The sequence below is a fragment of the Rana temporaria genome, chromosome 6 (genome assembly GCF_905171775.1).
Source record: "Rana temporaria chromosome 6, aRanTem1.1, whole genome shotgun sequence".
Classification (NCBI taxonomy): Eukaryota; Metazoa; Chordata; class Amphibia; order Anura; family Ranidae; genus Rana; species Rana temporaria.
In genome coordinates, this window is record NC_053494.1 from 17,639,798 (window position 1) to 17,661,711 (window position 21,914).

At 49.3% G+C, this 21,914-nt stretch overlaps 1 protein-coding gene across 2 annotated transcripts in view; it reads left to right on the plus strand.

Annotated features, from left to right (window-relative positions):
• The first annotated feature begins 7,122 nt into the window (after positions 1-7,122).
• The window catches only part of FLCN (folliculin), a 28,141-nt gene continuing 13,349 nt past the window's right edge, over positions 7,123-21,914 (plus strand). The window contains exons 1-6 of one of the 2 annotated variants that reach the window (XM_040356351.1): positions 7,123-7,223; positions 11,182-11,479; positions 13,087-13,233; positions 14,308-14,529; positions 16,061-16,221; positions 19,170-19,261. In XM_040356351.1, coding sequence (XP_040212285.1) covers positions 11,231-11,479; positions 13,087-13,233; positions 14,308-14,529; positions 16,061-16,221; positions 19,170-19,261 — 871 coding nt within the window. In that variant the 5' untranslated portion in view covers positions 7,123-7,223; positions 11,182-11,230. Of the gene's footprint in view, positions 7,224-7,257; positions 7,281-11,181; positions 11,480-13,086; positions 13,234-14,307; positions 14,530-16,060; positions 16,222-19,169; positions 19,262-21,914 lie in introns of those variants that run through there. The other variant, XM_040356352.1, reaches the window with a different exon arrangement.

Below are 21,914 nucleotides of genomic sequence, written 5' to 3' on the forward strand. Positions count from 1 at the left end.
TAGCGGCCCATGGTTGGTATCGGTGTAAGGAATAGCGTCCCATGGTTGGTATCGGTGTAAGGAATAGCGGCCCATGGTTGGTATCGGTGTAAGGAATAGCGGACCATGGTTGGTATCGGTGTAAGGAATAGCGGACCATGGTTGGTATGGGTGTAAGGAATAGCGGACCATGGTTGGTATGGGTGTAAGGAATAGCGGCCCATGGTTGGTATGGGTGTAAGGAATAGCGGCCCATGGTTGGTATGGGTGTAAGGAATAGCGTCCCATGGTTGGTATCGGTGTAAGGAATAGCGTCCCATGGTTGGTATCGGTGTAAGGAATAGCGGCCCATGGTTGGTATCGGTGTAAGGAATAGCGGACCATGGTTGGTATCGGTGTAAGGAATAGCGGCCCATGGTTGGTATCGGTGTAAGGAATAGCGGCCCATGGTTGGTATCGAGCGGCCCATGGTTGGTATGGGTGTAAGGAATAGCGGCCCATGGTTGGTATGGGTGTAAGGAATAGCGGCCCATGGTTGGTATGGGTGTAAGGAATAGCGGCCCATGGTTGGTATGGGTGTAAGGAATAGCGGCCCATGGTTGGTATGGGTGTAAGGAATAGCGGCCCATGGTTGGTATCGGTGTAAGGAATAGCGGCCCATGGTTGGTATCGGTGTAAGGAATAGCGGCCCATGGTTGGTATCGAGCGGCCCATGGTTGGTATCGGTGTAAGGAATAGCGGCCCATGGTTGGTATCGGTGTAAGGTAATGGTGGCCCATGGTTGGCATCATTAGGAGGAATAGTGGCCCACCACAGTTCCCAAAGGACCAGTTAAAAGTAAGCAAAGGGCCACAGTTTGGGCACCACTGCAAAAGACATTGTAAGAAAACACACAGGTGAAAGAATTAATTTTATTTCAATAACATATATACAGTATGCATGATATAAAAACATGAAGTTGTAGAACTAGGTATTGCAAGAGTAAGTTAAAGTGGATGTAAAGCCCCCTCTCATCCTTTCTAAGCTCCTGCCATAGTGCTGATCTATAAGGATATAGCGGTCTCCTGCATGTATCCTTACCTGTCAAATGTCTCCCCTCTGTCTGTTATGAGAACTGAAAAACTGCAGATTCTGTGGGTGGATCTGTTGTCTGGAGTTCGGTGGGTGGAGTCGTGATGTCAGTAGATTCCCTGCCCTCCTCTACACTCCCCTTGTCAATGTGCATTTTCGTCTGTGTATTCCTTACCCTAGATTCTGCTATGATCCCTAACATCCAGTCAAAATCCAGAAAAGTAACCACATGACTTCAGAAAAGGAGTGGGGGTGGGAATTAAAAAAATAATGCCTGTCTCCAGGCTAGTGCATGAGATATGTAACTAACCTGTCACTCACAGCAGGGGGGCGGAATGGACTAATGTTTTTATAAGTCTGTTTTATTTCCCTGAACAATAAGAGGATTGCGCAGAGCTGGATTAACTCTGTGTGGCAAGACTGGGCACAAATGATGGGAAATCTTATACTGTACATTGTGACATAAAAAAATGTCAGGTTTACATCTTTGATTTACATATAAATAAATACAGTTTTCAGCAACGCACAATATTGTGGACAATGAAGGACAAGTGTCGTTTTACAAGCTTTATAAGGCCTAGTCCCCAGTCTTATTTCTTTGAAAATCGGTTATAGGCAAGCCTGCTCTCCGCCATCAGGCTGCAAAGAGACTTCTGCTGTATGCGTGGAAGCAGCGGTCTCTCTGCAGTGGTCAGACGCCCTCTCCTGAATCAGAGCGAGATAGTGGGGCTCATGCTGAATGTCTCCTAACCCGGTAGGATGGGGGTTACCACACAAGCAGAAGTAGCAGCCCAGTCCGTCTGTACAACCTGATGGAGGAGGAACAATATAATTACATAACGCACACCAAAAAAAACATTCCATAATATAGACGAAGGGTCATTCAGCAAATCTAAGTACATATGCAAATCAAAATAAATGATTTATAAAAATATTACATGTGATACTTCTGTATAAAACTGATACAAATCTATACAAACACAACACATCATACAAGAAATGACTTCTTATTAGACAGTAAAAAGTCCTGTGTTAAAAATTGATGTTCTATTCAATATGAAATTGTGAAGGGGTTGTAAAAAATTATGTTTTTTTTTTTTTTTTTTTTATGTTATTAACCACTTAAGACCCGGACCAAAATGCAGCTAAAGGACCTTGCCCCTTTTTGTGATTTGGCACTGCGTCGCTTTAACTGACAATTGCGCGGTCGTGCGACGTGGCTCCCAAACAAAATTGGCGTCCTTTTTTTTCCCACAAATAGAGCTTCCTTTTGGTGGTATTTGATCACCTCTGCGGTTTTTATTTTTTGCGCTATAAACAAAAATAGAGCGACAATTTTGCAAAAAAATGCAATATTTTTTCCTTTTTGCTGTAATAAATATCCCCCAAAAATATATATAAAAAAACAAATTTCCTCAGTTTAGGCCGATACGTATTCTTCTACCTATTTTTGGTAAAAAAAAAAAAAAATCGCAATAAGCGTTTATCGGTTGGTTTGCGCAAAATTTATAGCGTTAACAAAATAGGGGATAGTTTTATTGCATTTTTTATAATTTTTTTTTTTTTTTTTACTACTAATGGCGGCGATCAGCGATTTTTCTCATGACTGCGACATTATGGCGGACACTTCGGACAATTTTGACACATTTTTGGGATCATTGTCATTTTCACAGCAAAAAACGCATTTAAAATGCACTGTTTACTGTGGAAATGACAGTTGCAGTTTTTTTGTTAACCACAGGGGGCGCTGAAGGGGTTATGTGTTCCCTGAAGTGTGTTTACAACTGTAGGGGGGGTGTGGCTGTAGGTGTGACGTCATCGATTGTGTCCCCCTATAAAAGGGATGACACGATTGATGCAGCCTGGGCACACCCTAAGCTGGGCAAATTCCCCCTGCTGCTTGGCTGCAGAGAAAGGGGGAATTTGTCTGTCCTCAATCCCTTTCTCTGCCTCAAAATGAGACATCAGGGGTCTGTTTAGACTCCTGATATTTCACCAATGTCCCCCAATGGGGCTCCTAAAAAAAATGGTAAAAAACAATAATAAAAAAATATTGTAAGAAATTATAAAACTGTAAAAAAGTCATAATAAAGAAAAAAAAAAAAACTACTGACTCCCATCTCTTCCCTTCTGATACCGTGCCCTGCTCTACTGTCACAAACATCTGCCCTACCGACATCGTCCATTTCTTTACCGACACTGTCCATTGCTCTACCGCTACTATATATATATATATACACACACACACACACGCATGTGCTTTGGGGTGCACACCCTAATGCAATAGGCTGCGCACACACCTATGGCTATAGTCCTAGATTAACTACTTGCCGAGCAGCCGCCACAGTTTAAGGCTCGATTCACACCTATGCATGTTGCTTTTGAGCGTTTTTGCGGTGCTTGCTGCGTTTTTTGACGTGCGTTTTGATCGCGATTTGTGGAGAGAGGGATGGCGCGGCGAGGGAAATTCGGACTTCAGGTAAGTAAAATGGGGGGGGGGGGGGGGGGGGGGGCGGTCACTGCAAGGTGCTTTTTCACCTTAATGCATGGGATGCATTAAGGCAGGCATGTCCACAGTCCGGCCCCCCTGGTGATTTGGATATATATAGCCATTGCAGTCTCACATGTGCCCTGGGGGCCACAAAAGATATATATCGTATTTATCAGCGCTGCCTCGGAGGGGACAGGACGTGCGCCGTCAGATTACATAAAGAGAATCTCCTGTTTACTCAGCGGCGTCTGTAATAGGAAGTCCAGTTTCCTGGGATGCCATTGGATGACTGTTCTGTTTATCATAGGAGGCGGGACTTTGTATTTAAGAGGCCGTGAGTAAACAAGAAATTCTCCTGTTTGTAATCTGACGGCACTTGTCCCTCCCGGTCCCCTCCGAGGCTGCAGATGGGCATCGATCAGGCTGCACTGATAGCAATGGTAAGGCTGCATTCATGGCACATGTGAGGCTGCATTGATTGCAATGGTAAGGCTGCATTCATGGCAATGGTGAGGCTGCATTCATGGCAATGGTGAGGCTGCATTCATGGCAATGATGAGGCTGCATTCATGACAATGGTGAGGCTGCATTCATGGCAATGTTGAGGCTGCATTCGTGGCAATGGTAAGCCGCCCTGTACGTGTTATACGCTGATAAATATGGTATATCCAAATAACATGCCCAAGCTCAACCTTTTTTGCGGGTGCGAAGCGCCACCTCCCTGAAATGAGATTTTGCAGGGTTGGGATGTCTGGCTTCTGGGAGAAAGGTCAAACATTCCCATAGACTAGGGTTGCCACATCATCCCTTTAACCCACGACACACATTGATTACACGGGTTCTGTTCCTGGTTAAGTTGGTAATTAAACTCACTTAGTGCCTTATCTGCATTAAATCCGTCTCAGAACCTGTATAATTAATGTGTGTCTGGGATTAAAGGGATGATGTGGCAACCCTACCATAGACACACTCCTAAACCTTGTGGACGGCCTTCCCAGAAGAGGTGAAGCTGTTATAACTGCAAAGGGCGGGGCCAACTCAATATTGAACCCTACCGACTAAGGCCCGGATTTAGATACAATAGTGTATCTATCGGCGGGCGTAACGTATCTCAGATACGTTACGCCGCCGTAACTTAGGGCGCAAGTTCCGTATTCATAAAGAACTTGCGCCCTAAGTTACGGCGGCGTAGCGTATGTGGTCCGACGTAAGCCCGCCTAATTCAAATGTGGATATTGTGGGCGTGTTTTACATAAAGTAATTGTGACCCCACTTATTTGACGTTTTTTACGAACGGCGCATGCGCCATCCGTGAACGTTTCCAAGTGCGCATGCTCCAAAATACGCCGCAAACTGTCAATGCTTTCGACGTGAACGTAACTTACGTACAGGCCTATTCGCGAACGACTTACGTAAACGCCGTAAAATACGACGCCGCTTGGTCGTTTCCGACGTCCATACTTAACATGACTTACCCCTGCTTTATGAGGGGTAACTTTACGCCGGAAAAAGCCTTACGCAAACAACGTAAAAAAAATGCGCCGGGCATACGTACGTTTCTGAATCGGCGTATCTACCTAATTTGCATATTCGACACGGAAGTCTAGGGAAGCGCCCCTAGCGGTCATCGTAAATATTGCACCCTGAGATACGACGGCGTAGGAGACTTACGCCGCTCGTATCTAGGCAACATTGAGGCGTATCTGATTCTATGAATCAGACGCCGAGATGCGACGGCCCGCACTCAGAGTTACGACGGCGTATCTGGAGATACGCCGTCGTAACTGCTTTCTGAATCCGGGCCTAAGACTGGGATGCCATTAAAGTTCATGTGCGTGTAAAGGCAGGTGTCCCAATACTTTTGACAATATTGTATATATATATAGATCTATCTATCTATCTATCTATCTATCTATCTATCTATCTATCTATCTATCTATCTATCTATCTGTCCCTCCATTATCTATCTATCTATCTATCTATCTATCTATCTATCTATCTATCTACCTATCTATCTATCTATCTACCTATCTATCTATCTACCTATCTATCTATCTATCTACCTATCTATCTATCTATCTATCTATCTATTTATCTATCTATCTATCTATATATAGGGCTAGATTCAGATAGCCCGCTGTAACTTTGTGCGGGCGTAACGTATCTCAGATACGTTACTCCCCTGTAACTTAGGGCGCAAGTTCCGTATTCATAAAGAACTTGCGCCCTAAGTTACGGCGGCGTAACGTATTTGGTCCGGCGTAAGCCCGTCTAATTCAAATGTGGATGATGTGGGTGTGTTTTATGTAAATTAATTGTGACCCCGCGTATTTGAAGTTTTTTACGAACGGTGTCCGTGAACGTTTCCAAGTGCGCATGCTCCAAATGACGCCGCAAACTGTCAATGCTTTCGACGTGAACGTAACTTATGTACAGCCCTATTCGCGAACGACTTACGTAAACGACGTAAAATACGACGCTGTTCGGTGCTTTATAAGGGGTAACTTTATGCCGGAAAAAGCCTTACGCAAACAACGTAAAAAAAATGCGCCGGCCGGACGTACGTTTCTGAATCGGCGTATCTACCTAATTTGCATATTCCTCACGTAAATCTACGGAAGCGCCACCTAGCGGCCAGCGTAAATATGCAACTAAGATACAACGGCGTAAGAGACTTACGCCAGTCGGATCTTAGCCAAATTTCGGCGCATCTTGTTTTCTGAATACAGAAAGAAGATACGCCGGCGCAGCTTAGAATTTACGCGGCGCCCCCCGCCCCCACCTCTGGCCACATGCGGTATTGCATGCAATAGAAGTCAATGGGGAACGAATTATCTTCGTTTACATCGACTTCTATGGGGAAACTGGCTTTGATATGTGAGCGCTTTGGATTACAAGCATTCTCCTGGAACGGATTATACTCGTAATCCAATTTCGACACACATGTGAGATGTGGAATCGTTGTGATATTACCAGACAATTGGGGATCATGTTGTGTTTCCTGTCAAATTCATTTGAGTATACTTTTCACTGAAAGTATTGTTTGATAAATAAAGTACCCAATTGCCACTACCACCATTTTATTCACCAGGGTCTCTGCTGTTAAAAAATATATACTTTTTGGTTTAAAGTCATTTAATTATTGGTTACACTTCAGCATTTAATACACAAGATGGCAATTTCTCGTCCTCTAAGCCCCGCGGGGTCAGCTTATCATTCAGTGTAGAGTCATTGAGGCAGAATGCCAGACTTTTTTTTTTTAAAGAACCAAGTTTTTCGTTACACATTACCTCCCCCATAATGTTAATGGTACGGTCCAGAAGTTGCATAAACACATGTGACGGGGCGATACCACCTTACACATTTGGGAGGGGAGAAATTGTGCTCCGAATCAGATGACTTGTCTCGTGACATACACTGCGGGTTATACCATTCTCTCCGGACCGATGGGGGGAGACACAGAGCCCTTCTGTTAATCCTCTCAATGGTTTTCTCGAATCTGCGAGTTGCAATTTATTTTTATTGTCATAAAACTAAAAGTCTGTAAGAGCGGTATATTTGTATCTCTATTGGTAATTGGGATTTTTATTTGTAATGACTGAGCCCCCCTCCGCTGTATGTGATCGCCCAGTGAGAAGGAAGTCAGGGAATGTCATGTGATGTAAACATGGAGAGATGACAGGTGGGTCTGTGTGCTGTGTGTGTGCGGGGAGAGCGGGGAATAATGGGGACTAGAGCGGTAAATGGATATCCGGGTGTTGGAGTAGTTGAGGACATAATGGGGGGGTTTGGGAGATAATGGGGGCTGAGGAGGGTTGGGGTGGTAGGGGGGATGATGGGGGAATGATGGAGGGTCGGGATGGTAGGGGGGATGATGGAGGGTCGGGATGGTAGGGGGGATGATGGAGGGTCGGGGTGGTAGGGGGGGTGATGAAGGGTTGGGATGGTAGGGGGGGATGATGTTGGGTTTGGGATGGTAGGGGGGATGATGGAGAGTTGGGATGGTAGGGGGGATGATGGAGGTTTGGGGTGGTAGGGGGGATGATGTTGGGTTTGGGATGGTAGGGGGGGTGATGGAGGGTCGGGATGGTAGGGGGGATGATGTTGGGGTGGTAGGAGGGGATGAAGGAGGGTCGGGATGGTAGGGTGGATGATGGATGGTAGGGGGGATGATGGAGGGTTGGGGTGGTAGGGGGGATGATGTTGGGTTTGGGATGGTAGGGGGGGTGATGGAGGGTCGGGGTGGTAGGGGGGATGATGTTGGGTTTGGGATGGTAGGGGGGGTGATGGAGGGTCGGGGTGGTAGGGGGGGGGGGGGTAGGGGGGATGATGTTGGGATGGTAGGGTGGATGATGGATGGTAGGGGGGATGATGGAGGGTTGGGATGGAAGGGGGGATGATGTTGGGTTTGGGATGGTAGGGGGGATGATGGAGGGTCGGGATGGTAGGGGGGATGATGTTGGGGTGGTAGGAGGGGATGATGGAGGGTCGGGATGGTAGGGGGGGATGATGGAGGGTCGGGATGGTAGGGGGGGATGATGGAGGGTCGGGATGGTAGGGGGGATGATGGAGGGTCGGGATGGTAGGGTGGATGATGGATGGTAGGGGGGATGATGGAGGGTCGGGATGGTAGGGGGGGTGATGGAGGGTCGGGATGGTAGGGGGGATGATGGAGGGTTGGGATGATGGAGGGTCGGGATAATGGAGGGTTGGGATGGTAGGGGGGTGATGGAGGGTCGGGATGATGGAGGGTTGGGGTGGTAGGGGGGATGATGGAGGTATGGGGTGGTAGGGGGGATGATGGAGGGTCGGGGTGGTAGGGGGGGAAGATGGAGGGTCGGGATGGTAGGGGGGATGATGGAGGGTCGGGATGGTAGGGGGGGTGATGGAGGGTCGGGATGGTAGGGGGGATGATGGAGGGTCGGGATGGTAGGGGGGATGATGGAGGGTTGGGATGGTAGGGGGGATGATGGAGGGTCGGGATAATGGAGGGTTGGGATGGTAGGGGGGGTGATGGAGGGTCGGGATGATGGAGGGTTGGGGTGGTAGGGGGGGTGATGAAGGGTTGGGGTGGTAGGGGGGATGATGGAGGGTCGGGATGGTAGGGGGGATGATGGAGGGTCGGGATGGTAGGGGGGGATGATGGAGGGTCGGGATGGTAGGGGGGGTGATGGAGGGTCGGGATGGTAGGGGGGATGATGGAGGGTCGGGATAGTAGGGGGGATGATGGAGGGTTGGGATGGTAGGGGGGATGATGGAGGGTCGGGATAATGGAGGGTTGGGATGGTAGGGGGGGTGATGGAGGGTCGGGATGATGGAGGGTTGGGGTGGTAGGGGGGATGATGAAGGGTTGGGGTGGTAGGGGGGATGATGGAGGGTCGGGGTGGTAGGGGGGATGATGGAGGGTCGGGATGGTAGGGGGGATGATGGAGGGTCGGGATGGTAGGGGGGATGATGGAGGGTCGGGGTGGTAGGGGGGGTGATGAAGGGTTGGGATGGTAGGGGGGGATGATGTTGGGTTTGGGATGGTAGGGGGGATGATGGAGAGTTGGGATGGTAGGGGGGATGATGGAGGTTTGGGGTGGTAGGGGGGATGATGTTGGGTTTGGGATGGTAGGGGGGGTGATGGATGGTAGGGGGGATGATGTTGGGGTGGTAGGAGGGGATGAAGGAGGGTAGGGGGGATGATGGAGGGTTGGGATGGAAGGGGGGATGATGTTGGGTTTGGGATGGTAGGGGGGATGATGGAGGGTCGGGATGGTAGGGGGGATGATGTTGGGGTGGTAGGAGGGGATGATGGAGGGTCGGGATGGTAGGGGGGGATGATAGGGGGGGATGATGGAGGGTCGGGATGGTAGGGGGGATGATGGAGGGTCGGGATGGTAGGGGGGATGATGGAGGGTCGGGATGGTAGGGTGGATGATGGATGGTAGGGGGGATGATGGAGGGTCGGGATGGTAGGGGGGGTGATGGAGGGTCGGGATGGTAGGGGGGATGATGGAGGGTTGGGATGATGGAGGGTCGGGATAATGGAGGGTTGGGATGGTAGGGGGGTGATGGAGGGTCGGGATGATGGAGGGTTGGGGTGGTAGGGGGGATGATGGAGGGTTGGGGTGGTAGGGGGGATGATGGAGGGTCGGGGTGGTAGGGGGGGAAGATGGAGGGTCGGGATGGTAGGGGGGATGATGGAGGGTCGGGATGGTAGGGGGGATGATGGAGGGTCGGGATGGTAGGGGGGGTGATGGAGGGTCGGGATGGTAGGGGGGATGATGGAGGGTTGGGATGGTAGGGGGGATGATGGAGGGTCGGGATAATGGAGGGTTGGGATGGTAGGGGGGGTGATGGAGGGTCGGGATGATGGAGGGTTGGGGTGGTAGGGGGGATGATGAAGGGTTGGGGTGGTAGGGGGGATGATGGAGGGTCGGGATGGTAGGGGGGATGATGGAGGGTCGGGATGGTAGGGGGGGATGATGGAGGGTCGGGATGGTAGGGGGGATGATGGTAGGGGGGATGATGGAGGGTCGGGATGGTAGGGGGGGTGATGGAGGGTCGGGATGGTAGGGGGGGTGATGGAGGGTCGGGATGGTAGGGGGGATGATGGAGGGTCGGGATGGTAGGGGGGATGATGGAGGGTTGGGATGGTAGGGGGGATGATGGAGGGTCGGGATAATGGAGGGTTGGGATGGTAGGGGGGGTGATGGAGGGTCGGGATGATGGAGGGTTGGGGTGGTAGGGGGGATGATGAAGGGTTGGGGTGGTAGGGGGGATGATGGAGGGTCGGGATGGTAGGGGGGATGATGAAGGGTTGGGGTGGTAGGGGGGATGATGGAGGGTCGGGGTGGTAGGGGGGATGATGGAGGGTCGGGATGGTAGGGGGGATGATGGAGGGTCGGGATGGTAGGGGGGATGATGGAGGGTAGGGGGGGTGATGGAGGGTCGGGGTGGTAGGGGGGATGATGGAGGGTCGGGATGGTAGGGGGGATGATGGAGGGTCGGGATGGTAGGGGGGATGATGGAGGGTCGGGGTGGTAGGGGGGGTGATGGAGGGTCGGGGTGGTAGGGGGGATGATGGTAGGGGGGATGGTAGGGGGGGTGATGGAGGGTCGGGATGGTAGGGGGGATGATGGAGGGTCGGGATAGTAGGGGGGATGATGGAGGGTTGGGATGGTAGGGGGGATGATGGAGGGTCGGGATAATGGAGGGTTGGGATGGTAGGGGGGGTGATGGAGGGTCGGGATGATGGAGGGTTGGGGTGGTAGGGGGGATGATGAAGGGTTGGGGTGGTAGGGGGGATGATGGAGGGTCGGGGTGGTAGGGGGGATGATGGAGGGTCGGGATGGTAGGGGGGATGATGAAGGGTTGGGGTGGTAGGGGGGATGATGGAGGGTCGGGGTGGTAGGGGGGATGATGGAGGGTCGGGATGGTAGGGGGGATGATGGAGGGTCGGGATGGTAGGGGGGATGATGGAGGGTCGGGGTGGTAGGGGGGGTGATGGAGGGTCGGGATGGTAGGGGGGATGATGGAGGGTTCTGCCTGTGTGAATGGGCCTGAGGAAGATCTTGTGTTCAGTGTCGGAGAAATGCTTCATGTTTATATTTGTCTGCTGTCTCCCTTCCTATGATCCCCTCCCCCCCCTCTAGATCTTTTGAAGCCGGCACTTTGTAGCTCGGCGGATCCCAAGCCGTGGAAATGAACGCCATCGTAGCTCTGTGCCACTTCTGTGAACTCCATGGACCGCGCACCCTTTTCTGCACAGAGGCCCTGCACTCTCCCATCCCCCAGGGAGCCGGCTGCGGGGACAGCTTGGGCCTGGGGGAGCCGGTGGAGGAGGAGGAAGGGGGGATCCAGATGAGCAGCAGGATCCGGTCACACAGCCCCGCGGACGGAGCAAGCGCCGGATCCAACAGCCCGAGGCTTAGGAAGTCTGAAATGTGTGAAGTGAGTAACAATAAAGGAAATCTGGACCTCTACTATGGGAAGTATAGAGAAATACAGCGATGGCTGAAAATGCTCGTTGCCTGGCTGTCTCTGGCTTCACTACTTTGGATCACTGATGCAGAACCAGCAGACAGAAGGTGAAGTCTGATCCGGAAACTTGTTCTGGATCTGTGGCTCTGCGCTTAAACCCCAACTTCAGGAAAACTGCTAATACAGAGATGACATACACAGTGCCTTGAAAAAGTATTCATACCCCTTCAAATTTTCCATATTTTGTCAGGTTACAACCAAAAACGTAAATTTATTTTATTGGTAGATAGACCAACACAAATAGCTAGATTAACGTATCCGTGCCTAACGTTAGGCAGGCGTAGCGTATCTCATTTACGCTACGCCGCCGTAAGTCAGAGAGGCAAGTGCTGTATTCACAAAGCACTTGCGTCCTAAGTTACGGCGGCGTAGCGTAAATGTGCCGGCCTAAGCGCGCCTAATTCAAATTGTGAAGAGGTGTGCGTGTTTTATGCTAATGAATCATGACCCGACGTGATTGACGTTTTGAACGAACGGCGCATGCGCCGTCCGTGGACGTATCCTAGTGCGCATGCTCCAAAATACGCCGCAAAGACTTATTGGTTTCGACGTGAACGTAAATTACGCCCAGCCCCATTCACGGACGACTTACGCAAACGAAGTAAAAATTAAAAAATTTGACGCGGTTCCGACGTCCATACTTAACATTGGCTGCGCCATCTTTTTGGTGGAATAACTTTAGGCCTGAAAACGCCTTACGTAAACGGCGTATCTTTACTGCGACGGGCAAGCGTACGTTCGTGAATAGGCGTATCTCGCTGATTTACGCATTCTAGGCGTAAATAAGCGTACATGCCCCTAGCGGCCGGCCTAAATAGACAGCTAAGATACGACGGCGCGCGTGGTCGTATCTTAGCTAGATTTAAGTGTATCTCAATTTGAGAATACACTTAAATTTACGACGGCGCAGATTCAGACGCCAGGGTGGAGGGGGGTGACGCCAGGGTAATGATAGTGATTAGGTGGGTGTAACAAGATTTGTCTTATTTTTTATTTTTTTTGCTGATCCGATCCGTGACTCCTGATCTGAGGATCGATCCAATCCGTGATTTTTTTTATCCGTTGCACCCCTATTCCCCATAGAAGTCAATGGAAATGAAGATCATTAGTTCCGTATTGACTTCTATCGCATGCAATACCGCATGTGGCCAGAGGTAGGGGGGGGCGCCTTAGAGCCTCTGAAATACTCATACAGCTCGGCTGAACTCGGCAACAGAGTATTACTGAGCGTTTACGAGTATTTCGGAACGGCTCTGACCCGTTCCAAGTGTCACCAGCGCCCCCGCACCTCTGGCCAAATGCGGTACTGCACACCCTATTGGCTTGAATCCTTCTCGTTTTGTGAGACAACACTCGCAAACCGAGTCAGGATTTACAAAAAAAAAAAGTTGCTCGTCTTTCAAAATGCTCGTTAACTGCGTTACTCGTTAACCGAGGTTTCACTGTACTCTACAGTAAAAGGTAAAAGTATGCATACAAATACTTTCCTATTAATACATTCTGGTTTCTGTTTGTAGGGTTGCCGGTCTTTGGCTGCAGAACATCCTGGGTACATTAGCCACGACAAGGAGACGTCCATCAAGTATGTCAGCCATCAGCACCCCAATCACCCGCAGCTGTTCAGTATCGTGCGCCAAGCCTGTGTACGCAGCTTGAGTTGTGAGGTAATGCTGCTGAAAGACCAGAGCACTTTTTGCGATTCGGCACTGCGTCGCTTTAACTGACAATTGCGCGGTCGTGCGACGTGGCTCCCAAACAAAATTGACGTCCTTTTTTTTCCCCACAAATAGAGCTTTCTTTTGGTGGTATTTTATCACCTCTGCGGTTTTTAGTTTTTGAGCTATAAACAAAAATAGAGCGACAATTTTGAAAAAAAATAATATTTTTTACTTCTTACCATAATAAATATCCCCCCCAAAAAAAATATATATATATATATATATATATATATATATATATATATATATATATATATATATATATATATATATATATATATAAAAATTCTCAGTTTAGGCCGATACGTATTCTTCATATTTTTCGTAAAAAAAAATCGCAATAAACGTTTTATTGATTGGTTTGCGCAAAATTTATAGCGTTTACAAAATAGGGGGTCGTTTTATGGCATTTTTATTAATATTTTTTTTTTTACTAGTAATGGCGATCAGCATTTTTTTTTTTTCGGTACTGCGAAATTATGGCGGACACTTCGGACACTTTTGACACATTTTTGGGACCATTGGCATTTTTATAGCGATCAGTGCTATAAAAATGCATTGGATTACTATAAAAATGCCACTGGCAGGGAAGGGGTTAACACTAGGGGGCGTGGAAGGGGTTAAGTATGTTCCCTGGGTGTGTTCTAACTGTAGGGGGGGTGGGACTGACATGGGGAAATGACTGATCGCTGTTCGTACATTGTATGAACAGAAGATCAGCATTTCTCCCCCTGACAGGACCGGGAGATGTGTGTTTACACACACAGCTCCCGGTCCTCGCTCTGTAACGAGCGATCGCGGGTGCCCGGCGGCGATCGCACCCGCACGGGAGTCACGTACGAGCGGGCGGCGCTTCGAGAGCCCGACGTTATTGTACGGGCTCTCGCGCAGGGGAGCCGACCTGTCGCCGTAAAATGACGGCGGCTGGTCGGCAAGTAGTTAAAAGAAAAAAAAGTAACCATTAATATCACTTTTAAATCTATTGTCTAACAATCCGGCTGCTTTCTCTGCGTTGTCCAGGTCTGCCCCGGAAGGGAAGGTCCCATTTTCTTTGGTGATGAGCAGCACGGCTTCGTCTTCAGCCACACTTTCTTCATAAAGGACAGCTTGTCACGAGGCTTCCAGCGCTGGTACAGCATCATCGTCGTCATGATGGACAGAATCTACCTGATCAACTCCTGGCCCTTCCTGCTGGCTAAGATCAGAGGGGTGATAGATGAGCTACAGGGGAAGGCATTGAAGGTGAGTCCACGCTTAAAGCAGAGTTCTACCCTGACATTTTAATTTTTTTTACATAATCGCACACCTTTAATCCCATAAAGAAACATTTGGAGGAATTTTTTTTTTTTTAATGCCTACCAGAAACGCCCTGTTGCTATGTAGTCCTCCTAATCTGCCACTTCCTGACCCGCGGCGCTCCTCGTCGCTTCCTCCCTTGCCTGTGCTCCTGGTAAATGTGAGTCATCATTTCCCAGGAGTCTGTGATCAAAAATTGCGTTCTTTCCCGACAATAAATAACACGCTTTAACTACTTGCCGACCAGCCGCCGCAGTTCTACGGCGGCAGGTCGGCTCCCCTGTGCGAGAGCCCGTAGCTCTACGTCGCCTCGCAAAGCGGCCACTAGGGGCGTGCGCCCCCCAGCTCGTCCCTGATCCCGACGCGCGTGCGACCACCGCTGGGCACCCACGGTCGCTCGTTACAGAGCGAGAACCAGGAGCTGTGTGTGTGTAAACACACAGCTCCCGGTCCTGTCCACTGGACAGTGCGGTATAAACTGTATGTACCTGAGGCTACTCACAGCATACCACACTGTGTTCCGGGTGCGAGCCGAGACGTCCTTTCTCATACCCGAAAAACTCAAGAGAGTCTTATCTGATCACCGCTCAGCCATTCAGAGAAAGCGATCCATTCTAGCAATGAGTGCAAAGCTTCCTCTGATTGGCTGAATCGGAGGTTGTGACATCAGCCTGCCCCTTTGATTCGCTTTCTCTGAATGGCTGAGCGGCGATCAGATAAGACTCTGGGGGTTATGTACTAAAGGCAAATCCACTTTGCACTACAAGTGCAAAGTGCACTTGAAATTGCACTGGAAGTGCGCTTTGGAAGTGCAGTCGCTGTAGATCAGAGGGGGACATGCAAGGAGAATAAAAAACAGCATTTTAGCTTGCACATGATTGGATGATAAAATCAGCAGAGCTTCCCCTCCTTTCAGATCTTCCCCTCAGATTTACAGCAACTGCACTTCCAAGTGCACTTTCAGTGCAATTTCAAGGGCACTTTGCACTCGTAGTGCAAAGTGAATTTGCCTTTTGTAAATAACCCCCTTTCTTATGTTCTGAGTTCGAGAATGGAAGTCACGGCTCAAACCTGAAACACAGTGCTGTATGCTGCCTCAGCTACATATACAGTGTATACAGCACATCCTGGGGCCTCACATGTTAGTGAGGGACATATCCCGCAGGGGTCTCAAACTGGCGGCCCTTCAGCTGTTGCAAAACTACAAGTCCCATGAGGCATAGCAAGGCTGACAGTTACAAGCATGACTCCCTCAGGCAGAGGGATGATGGGACTTGTAGTTTTGCAACAGCTGGAGGGCCGCCAGTTTGAGACCCTTGGGCAAACTGTATCAAAAGCTGGAGTTCAGCTTTAAGAATCATGACGGTCTGCTGGCATTGTCTCTGAGCTGAGTTATCACAACGTGTTGATAGCCAAGTCCAATTTTTATTGTTTCTTGAGTTATTCATTAGGAAATCTTTTGCCCACACTCTTGCAGGTGTTTGAAGCAGAGCAGTATGGATGCCCACAGCGCCCTTTAAGGATCAACACGGCCTTCACACCATACATGCACCAGAGGAATGGAAACGCAGCTCGCTCCTTAACCTCGCTCACCAACGACGACAACCTCTGGGCCTGTCTGCACACTTCTTTTGCATGGTACATCGCTTTGTGAATGTCTTCCCTGGCCATATACCTCAAGATCCTGCAGATATCAGTCAGCAGGCAGTTTTTGCTTAGAATGGCAATTGTAAAGTTCAGTGTGTGTTTTTAGTGCCGGTGCTGCCTGAAGTTTACTTATTCATTCCAATGGTAAAGTTTGTATCTAGTCTGCAAAACAATATGCAGTATCCCGGACGCCGCTCTCATGATCCAGCCAGTGCGCAAGTGTTAAGCAGCCTCAGCCAGCACTACCCCACTAACCACGTCCCAATGATGCGTTTCACCCCACCCACCACGGCTTAGTCAAAGGTGGGGTGAAACGCATCATCAGAGGAGCATGGTAAATGGAGTAGTGCTAGCTGAGGCCGCTTATTGGTCGGGTCAGGAGAGTGACTTCCCAGATACTGCATATTGTTACTACTGTATGAGTTTTATTGGATGACTGGCACCCCATACCTAAGGACCAGGGGGAGAGGCTCCTCCTGCTTGGAGCAGCACTACAAGCTTTTTTAGGTCCTAGTCTGTAGAACTGTTATAAAGGAACCACTACTTAAGGCCTCTTTCACACGATCGGACTGTTCAGACCCACTTGACAATTTTTTTCATGCAGACCTGAACGGACGCTCCCTACATCGCTATGGAGCGACTGATGTCAGCGGTGACATGTCTGCTGACATCCGATCCACTCCGCTAAATCCAGACGAATGCAAACCCTATTTTTCACCCGTCTGGCGAAGCGGATCGGATGAAAACGGACAGACGGTCGGTTTTCATCCAATTCCCCCCCCTTAGAGGAGAGCGGAGATCTGAAAGGTCCGTTTCTGTACAGTGTGCAGAGATGGACTTGTCATCTGCCGGCACAGCGGGGATTAACGGAGCGATCCCTGCTGAGCAAGCGGATGTCTAAAAAAGGGTCAGCACGTGTGAAAGGGGCCTTAAAGCGGGAGTTCACCCGAAAAAAATGTTTTAACATTAGATTGATGCCCATTTTGTGAAGGGGAATCGGGTAGTTTTTTTAAAATCGAAGCAGTACTTACCGTTTTAGAGAGCGATCTTCTCCGCCGCTTCCGGGTATGGGCTGCGGGACTTGGCGTTCCTACTTGATTGACAGGCTTCCGACGGTCGCATACATCGCGTCACGAGTAGCCGAACGTCGGTGCGGCTCTATACGGCGCCTGCACACCGACGTTCGGCGATGTATGCGACCGTCGGAAGATCGCTCTCTAAAACGGTAAGTACGGCTTCGATTGTAAAAAAAACACCCGTTTCCCCTTCACAAAATGAGCATCAATCTAATGTTAAAAAAAAGGTTTTTGGGTGAACCTCCACTTTAAAGCTGAAATCGAGGCAGAACTTTTTTTTGTTTTTCTTTCTAGTTTTGGATAGTGGGGATGAATTAGAACTCTGCTTTTTATTGTCACCTGCAGGAATATTCACCCTCCATTATTTGTTAAAGTGTCAATTTATTATTGGGACACAGGGTTAGGGGACATGCATAATTTCTACTGAAGAGGGCTAGAGGGAATATCTTCTAATGAGGACACCTTTTGGTGGCAACTGTCAAAGGTTAGATTCCCTTATCTTGAAAGTGGATGAACAGGAAGGGGTGAGCAGCAGAAGACCATCAAATTCCTACAGAACACAGCTGGATGCACAGGAAGGGGTGAGCAGCAGAAGACCATCAAATCCCTACAGAACACAGCTGGATGCACAGGAAGGGGTGTGCAGCAGAAGACCATAAAATCCCTACAGAACACAGCTGGATGCAGGGGAAGGGTTGTGCAGCAGAAGACCATCAAATCCCTACAGAACACAGCTGGGTGCACAGGAAGGGGTGAGCAGCAGAAGACCATCAAATCCCTACAGAACACAGCTGGGTGCACAGGAAGGGGTGAGCAGCAGAAGACCATCAAATCCCTACAGAACACAGCTGGATGCAGGGGAAGGGGTGAGCAGCAGAAGACCATCAAATCCCTACAGAACACAGCTGGATGCACAGGAAGGGGTGAGCAGCAGAAGACCATCAAATCCCTACAGAACACAGCTGGATGCACAGGAAGGGTTGTGCAGCAGAAGACCATAAAATCCCTACAGAACACAGCTGGATGCAGGGGAAGGGTTGTGCAGCAGAAGACCATCAAATCTCTACAGAACACAGCTGGGTGCAGGGGAAGGGGTGAGCAGCAGAAGACCATCAAATCCCTACAGAACACAGCTGGATGCAGGGGAAGGGGTGAGCAGCAGAAGACCATCAAATCCCTACAGAACACAGCTGGATGCAGGGGAAGGGTTGTGCAGCAGAAGACCATCAAATCTCTACAGAACACAGCTGGGTGCAGGGGAAGGGGTGAGCAGCAGAAGACCATCAAATCCCTACAGAACACAGCTGGATGCAGGGGAAGGGCTGAGCAGCAGAAGACCATCAACTCCCTACAGAACACAGCTGGATGCAGGGGAAGGGGTGTGCAGCAGAAGACCATCAAATCCCTACAGAACACAGCTGGATGCACAGGAGGGGGGGGGGAGCAGCAGAAGACCATCAAATCCCTACAGAACACAGCTGGATGCACAGGAGGGGGGGGGAGCAGCAGAAGACCATCAAATCCCTACAGAACACAGCTGGGGTATCTTGGCATGTGAATTTCTTTTGTTGATAACCCAGCAAAAAATACGTTTCAGGTCTTCTGACAGCCAATGGTTCTGGCTATAGGAATACAAGAGCATGCAGGAGAGATTTCCTCATCCATAGAATGCATTTAGGATGCTCAGCCTAAATCTCCCTTGGTGGGAAGGGAAGACAGTCTTTAGATGAATTAGTAATATACAGTATATTATCATCATCATAAATGGTATTTCCCAATAATGACTTGCTGACTGTTATCTCTAGATTTCCTGCACTGTATTTTAGTGTATTGATGTACTACACTTTCATATGTCTTCTGCAGGTTGTTAAAGGCTTGTGGGTGTCGCCTTACTGAAAAGCTTCTTGAAGGGGCCCCAACAGAGGACACTCTGGTGCAGATGGAAAAGCAAGCAGGTAAGTGTCCAACCTTCCTGGCCCCGTGTTAAAAGAATGCTATAGGTTGTACAATTCTTTTTTTCTCTTTCGTTCATGGACGGACACAGCAGCATTGACCTTAGGGTTATGTACCTTTTCTCTAGGAGAAACTAGGCAGAAAAAAACAGCACTTTAAGTGTTAAAAACACTTCTCTTGTACAGCACCTCCCCTGGGGGCGTGTCCCCCAGGTACATCCCACTCTCTGGAAGCATCCAGCCTCAGTTTTAATCTGCCTAGGGTCAGGAGAGCTTGGCCTTTTCTGGAGTCAATGTGCTCTGGAGATTTTTTGCGTTTTTTTTTTTTTTTTTTCGCCTTTATTTATTTTTTGTTCCTGCTTTTTGGATCCTGGGATCTACTGTCAACTGCCGACTGGGTGACAGGCTGGATTTGATCCTTGTATTCCCCCCATGTTCGGCCATCGAGCGTGTTGCGGTCTTTAGCTAGGCCGTCCACGACAGGCCCCGTTGCTCCAGGGGCAGCCGGTGAACTACATGTTCCAGGGCGCACATATGACCGGTCTCTATGGCCTTGTCACAGTGTGCCGGGCCGACAGCCATGCCGCAAGCGGACGTTGGTTCTGTCTGGAATGCCTCCAGCCGGTGGTCGCAGGACGGGTAAGTAGTGTCCCCTTGCCCCGGCGGGGTGATTTCGGCTTTTTGTTTAATTTAGGTGGGTTTCAAAAAATATATATATATTTTTTTTCAGATTTTACCTTTAAGAAAGTGCATGGTTTGTAGGTCTGCACTTGATTTAGGAAATCGTGTGTGCGCGTGTGTGTGTGCGCATGTGTGTGTGTTTTTTGGGCACACCTTGCACAGCTCTTGGTAAACCTCTCCTCCCTATAATTGTAGTGAAAGCACAGAGGTGTGAATCGCACTCGTCGTGAGTTCTGACTATGCCCACCCTTTCTGCCCCCCCTCCAGCATTCATAAAAGCTTTACTATACCTTCCCACATGAATGGAGGAAGAGGACATTTCATTCATCTGCCTGTCCTCCATTCATAGATCGATTTTCATTGCTGGAAGCTGTAGTACAGTTTCTATGAATGGAAGAAGAGGCAGGCATAGTTGCCATTCTTAAGGATTGCCTATGACAGGTCCAGCGGCTCTTATTAATTCCGCAGCAATGAAAGATGAGTGGTATGGGGAGTGCAGAGGACTGTAGATTTACATGAAGAAAGCAGCCACCAGCTCAATTCAATGAGTAAGGTTCCTAAAAAAGAAGAAAATTAACTAACTAAACTTGGAGTTACTAAACCCAGGAGCCTGCAGTCACTATATCTGGTCTCACTAGGAGCCTGCACTCACTATATCTGGTCTCGCCAGGAGCCTGCACTCACTATATCTGGTCTCGCCAGGAGCCTGCACTCACTATATCTGGTCTCCCCAGGAGCCTGCACTCACTTTATCTGGTCTCCCCAGGAGCCTGCACTCACTTTATCTGGTCTCCCCAGGAGCCTGCACTCACTATATCTGGTCTCCCCAGGAGCCTGCACTCACTATATCTGGTCTCCCCAGGAGCCTGCACTCACTATATCTGGTCTCCCCAGGAGCCTGCACTCACTATATCTGGTCTCCCCAGGAGCCTGCAGTCACTATATCTGGTCTCCCCAGGAGCCTGCAGTCACTATATCTGGTCTCCCCAGGAGCCTGCAGTCACTATATCTGGTCTCCCCAGGAGCCTGCAGTCACTATATCTGGTCTCCCCAGGACTCTGCAGTCACTATATCTGGTCTCCCACAGTATACAGAACATGGAAATGCAATTATTTTAGTAAATATAAACTGCTAAATACCCTTTCTCATCAGCAGTATATAGCAGTCTTGTGACTTCCATCAGTGTCTGGTTAAAGCTTGTAAGATAGGGTGACCAGACATCCCCAGTTTCAGGGGACAGTCCCCTAAATGAGGACACTGTCCCCGGACCAAGTCTGCCCCCGGTTTTGTCCCCAGATTGGATTTAATAGGGGGCAGGGGCAATTTCAAAGACAATCAGTGCAGAATTAAAATAAAAAAAAATTAGAATTACACCCCCCCCGCTCCGCCATGCCTACTAGCATAGGGGGGTTGTATTTTTCCCATTATCTTTGCCCCTTTCTGATGATCATGTGGTGGACGGAGCAGAAGGAATATTTCTTCAACTTCGCTCGCATGTTCTTCTGCCTTGGCTTAAATCCTGGCCAGCCACCTGCCTATCTCCTTGCCTTCCCTGGCGGAGTGATCTTCCTCCGCTCCCCATCCAGTAGTAGCCGGGCCCGAAGAGTAAGACTTGAGAGGCTGTGAGGCGGGTGGCGACGGGCAGAGAGTCGCTGATTGTTGCCATTACTAGTGAAGAAAAAATATGTTCCTGGATATCATTAAAAAAATCTGGTCACCTTAGTGTAAGAGGAGTTTTCATTCTCCCACGATTGTCCTATGAAAATGCAGGACCCCCAACCCTCTGTCTGGACAGTGCTGATTGGCCCTGTGCTGATCACATGCACTTTAAGCTTTAAACCATATGAATAAAGCAGACTGTTGTAAGTCTTCCCCAGCAGTGTTATTTGGTTTGTCCCAAACCCTGAAATCTTTACTGGCTAGCCAGGCCTATGCCATGTATGTTGCTTTTTATTATGCCTATATTTTTTTTCAT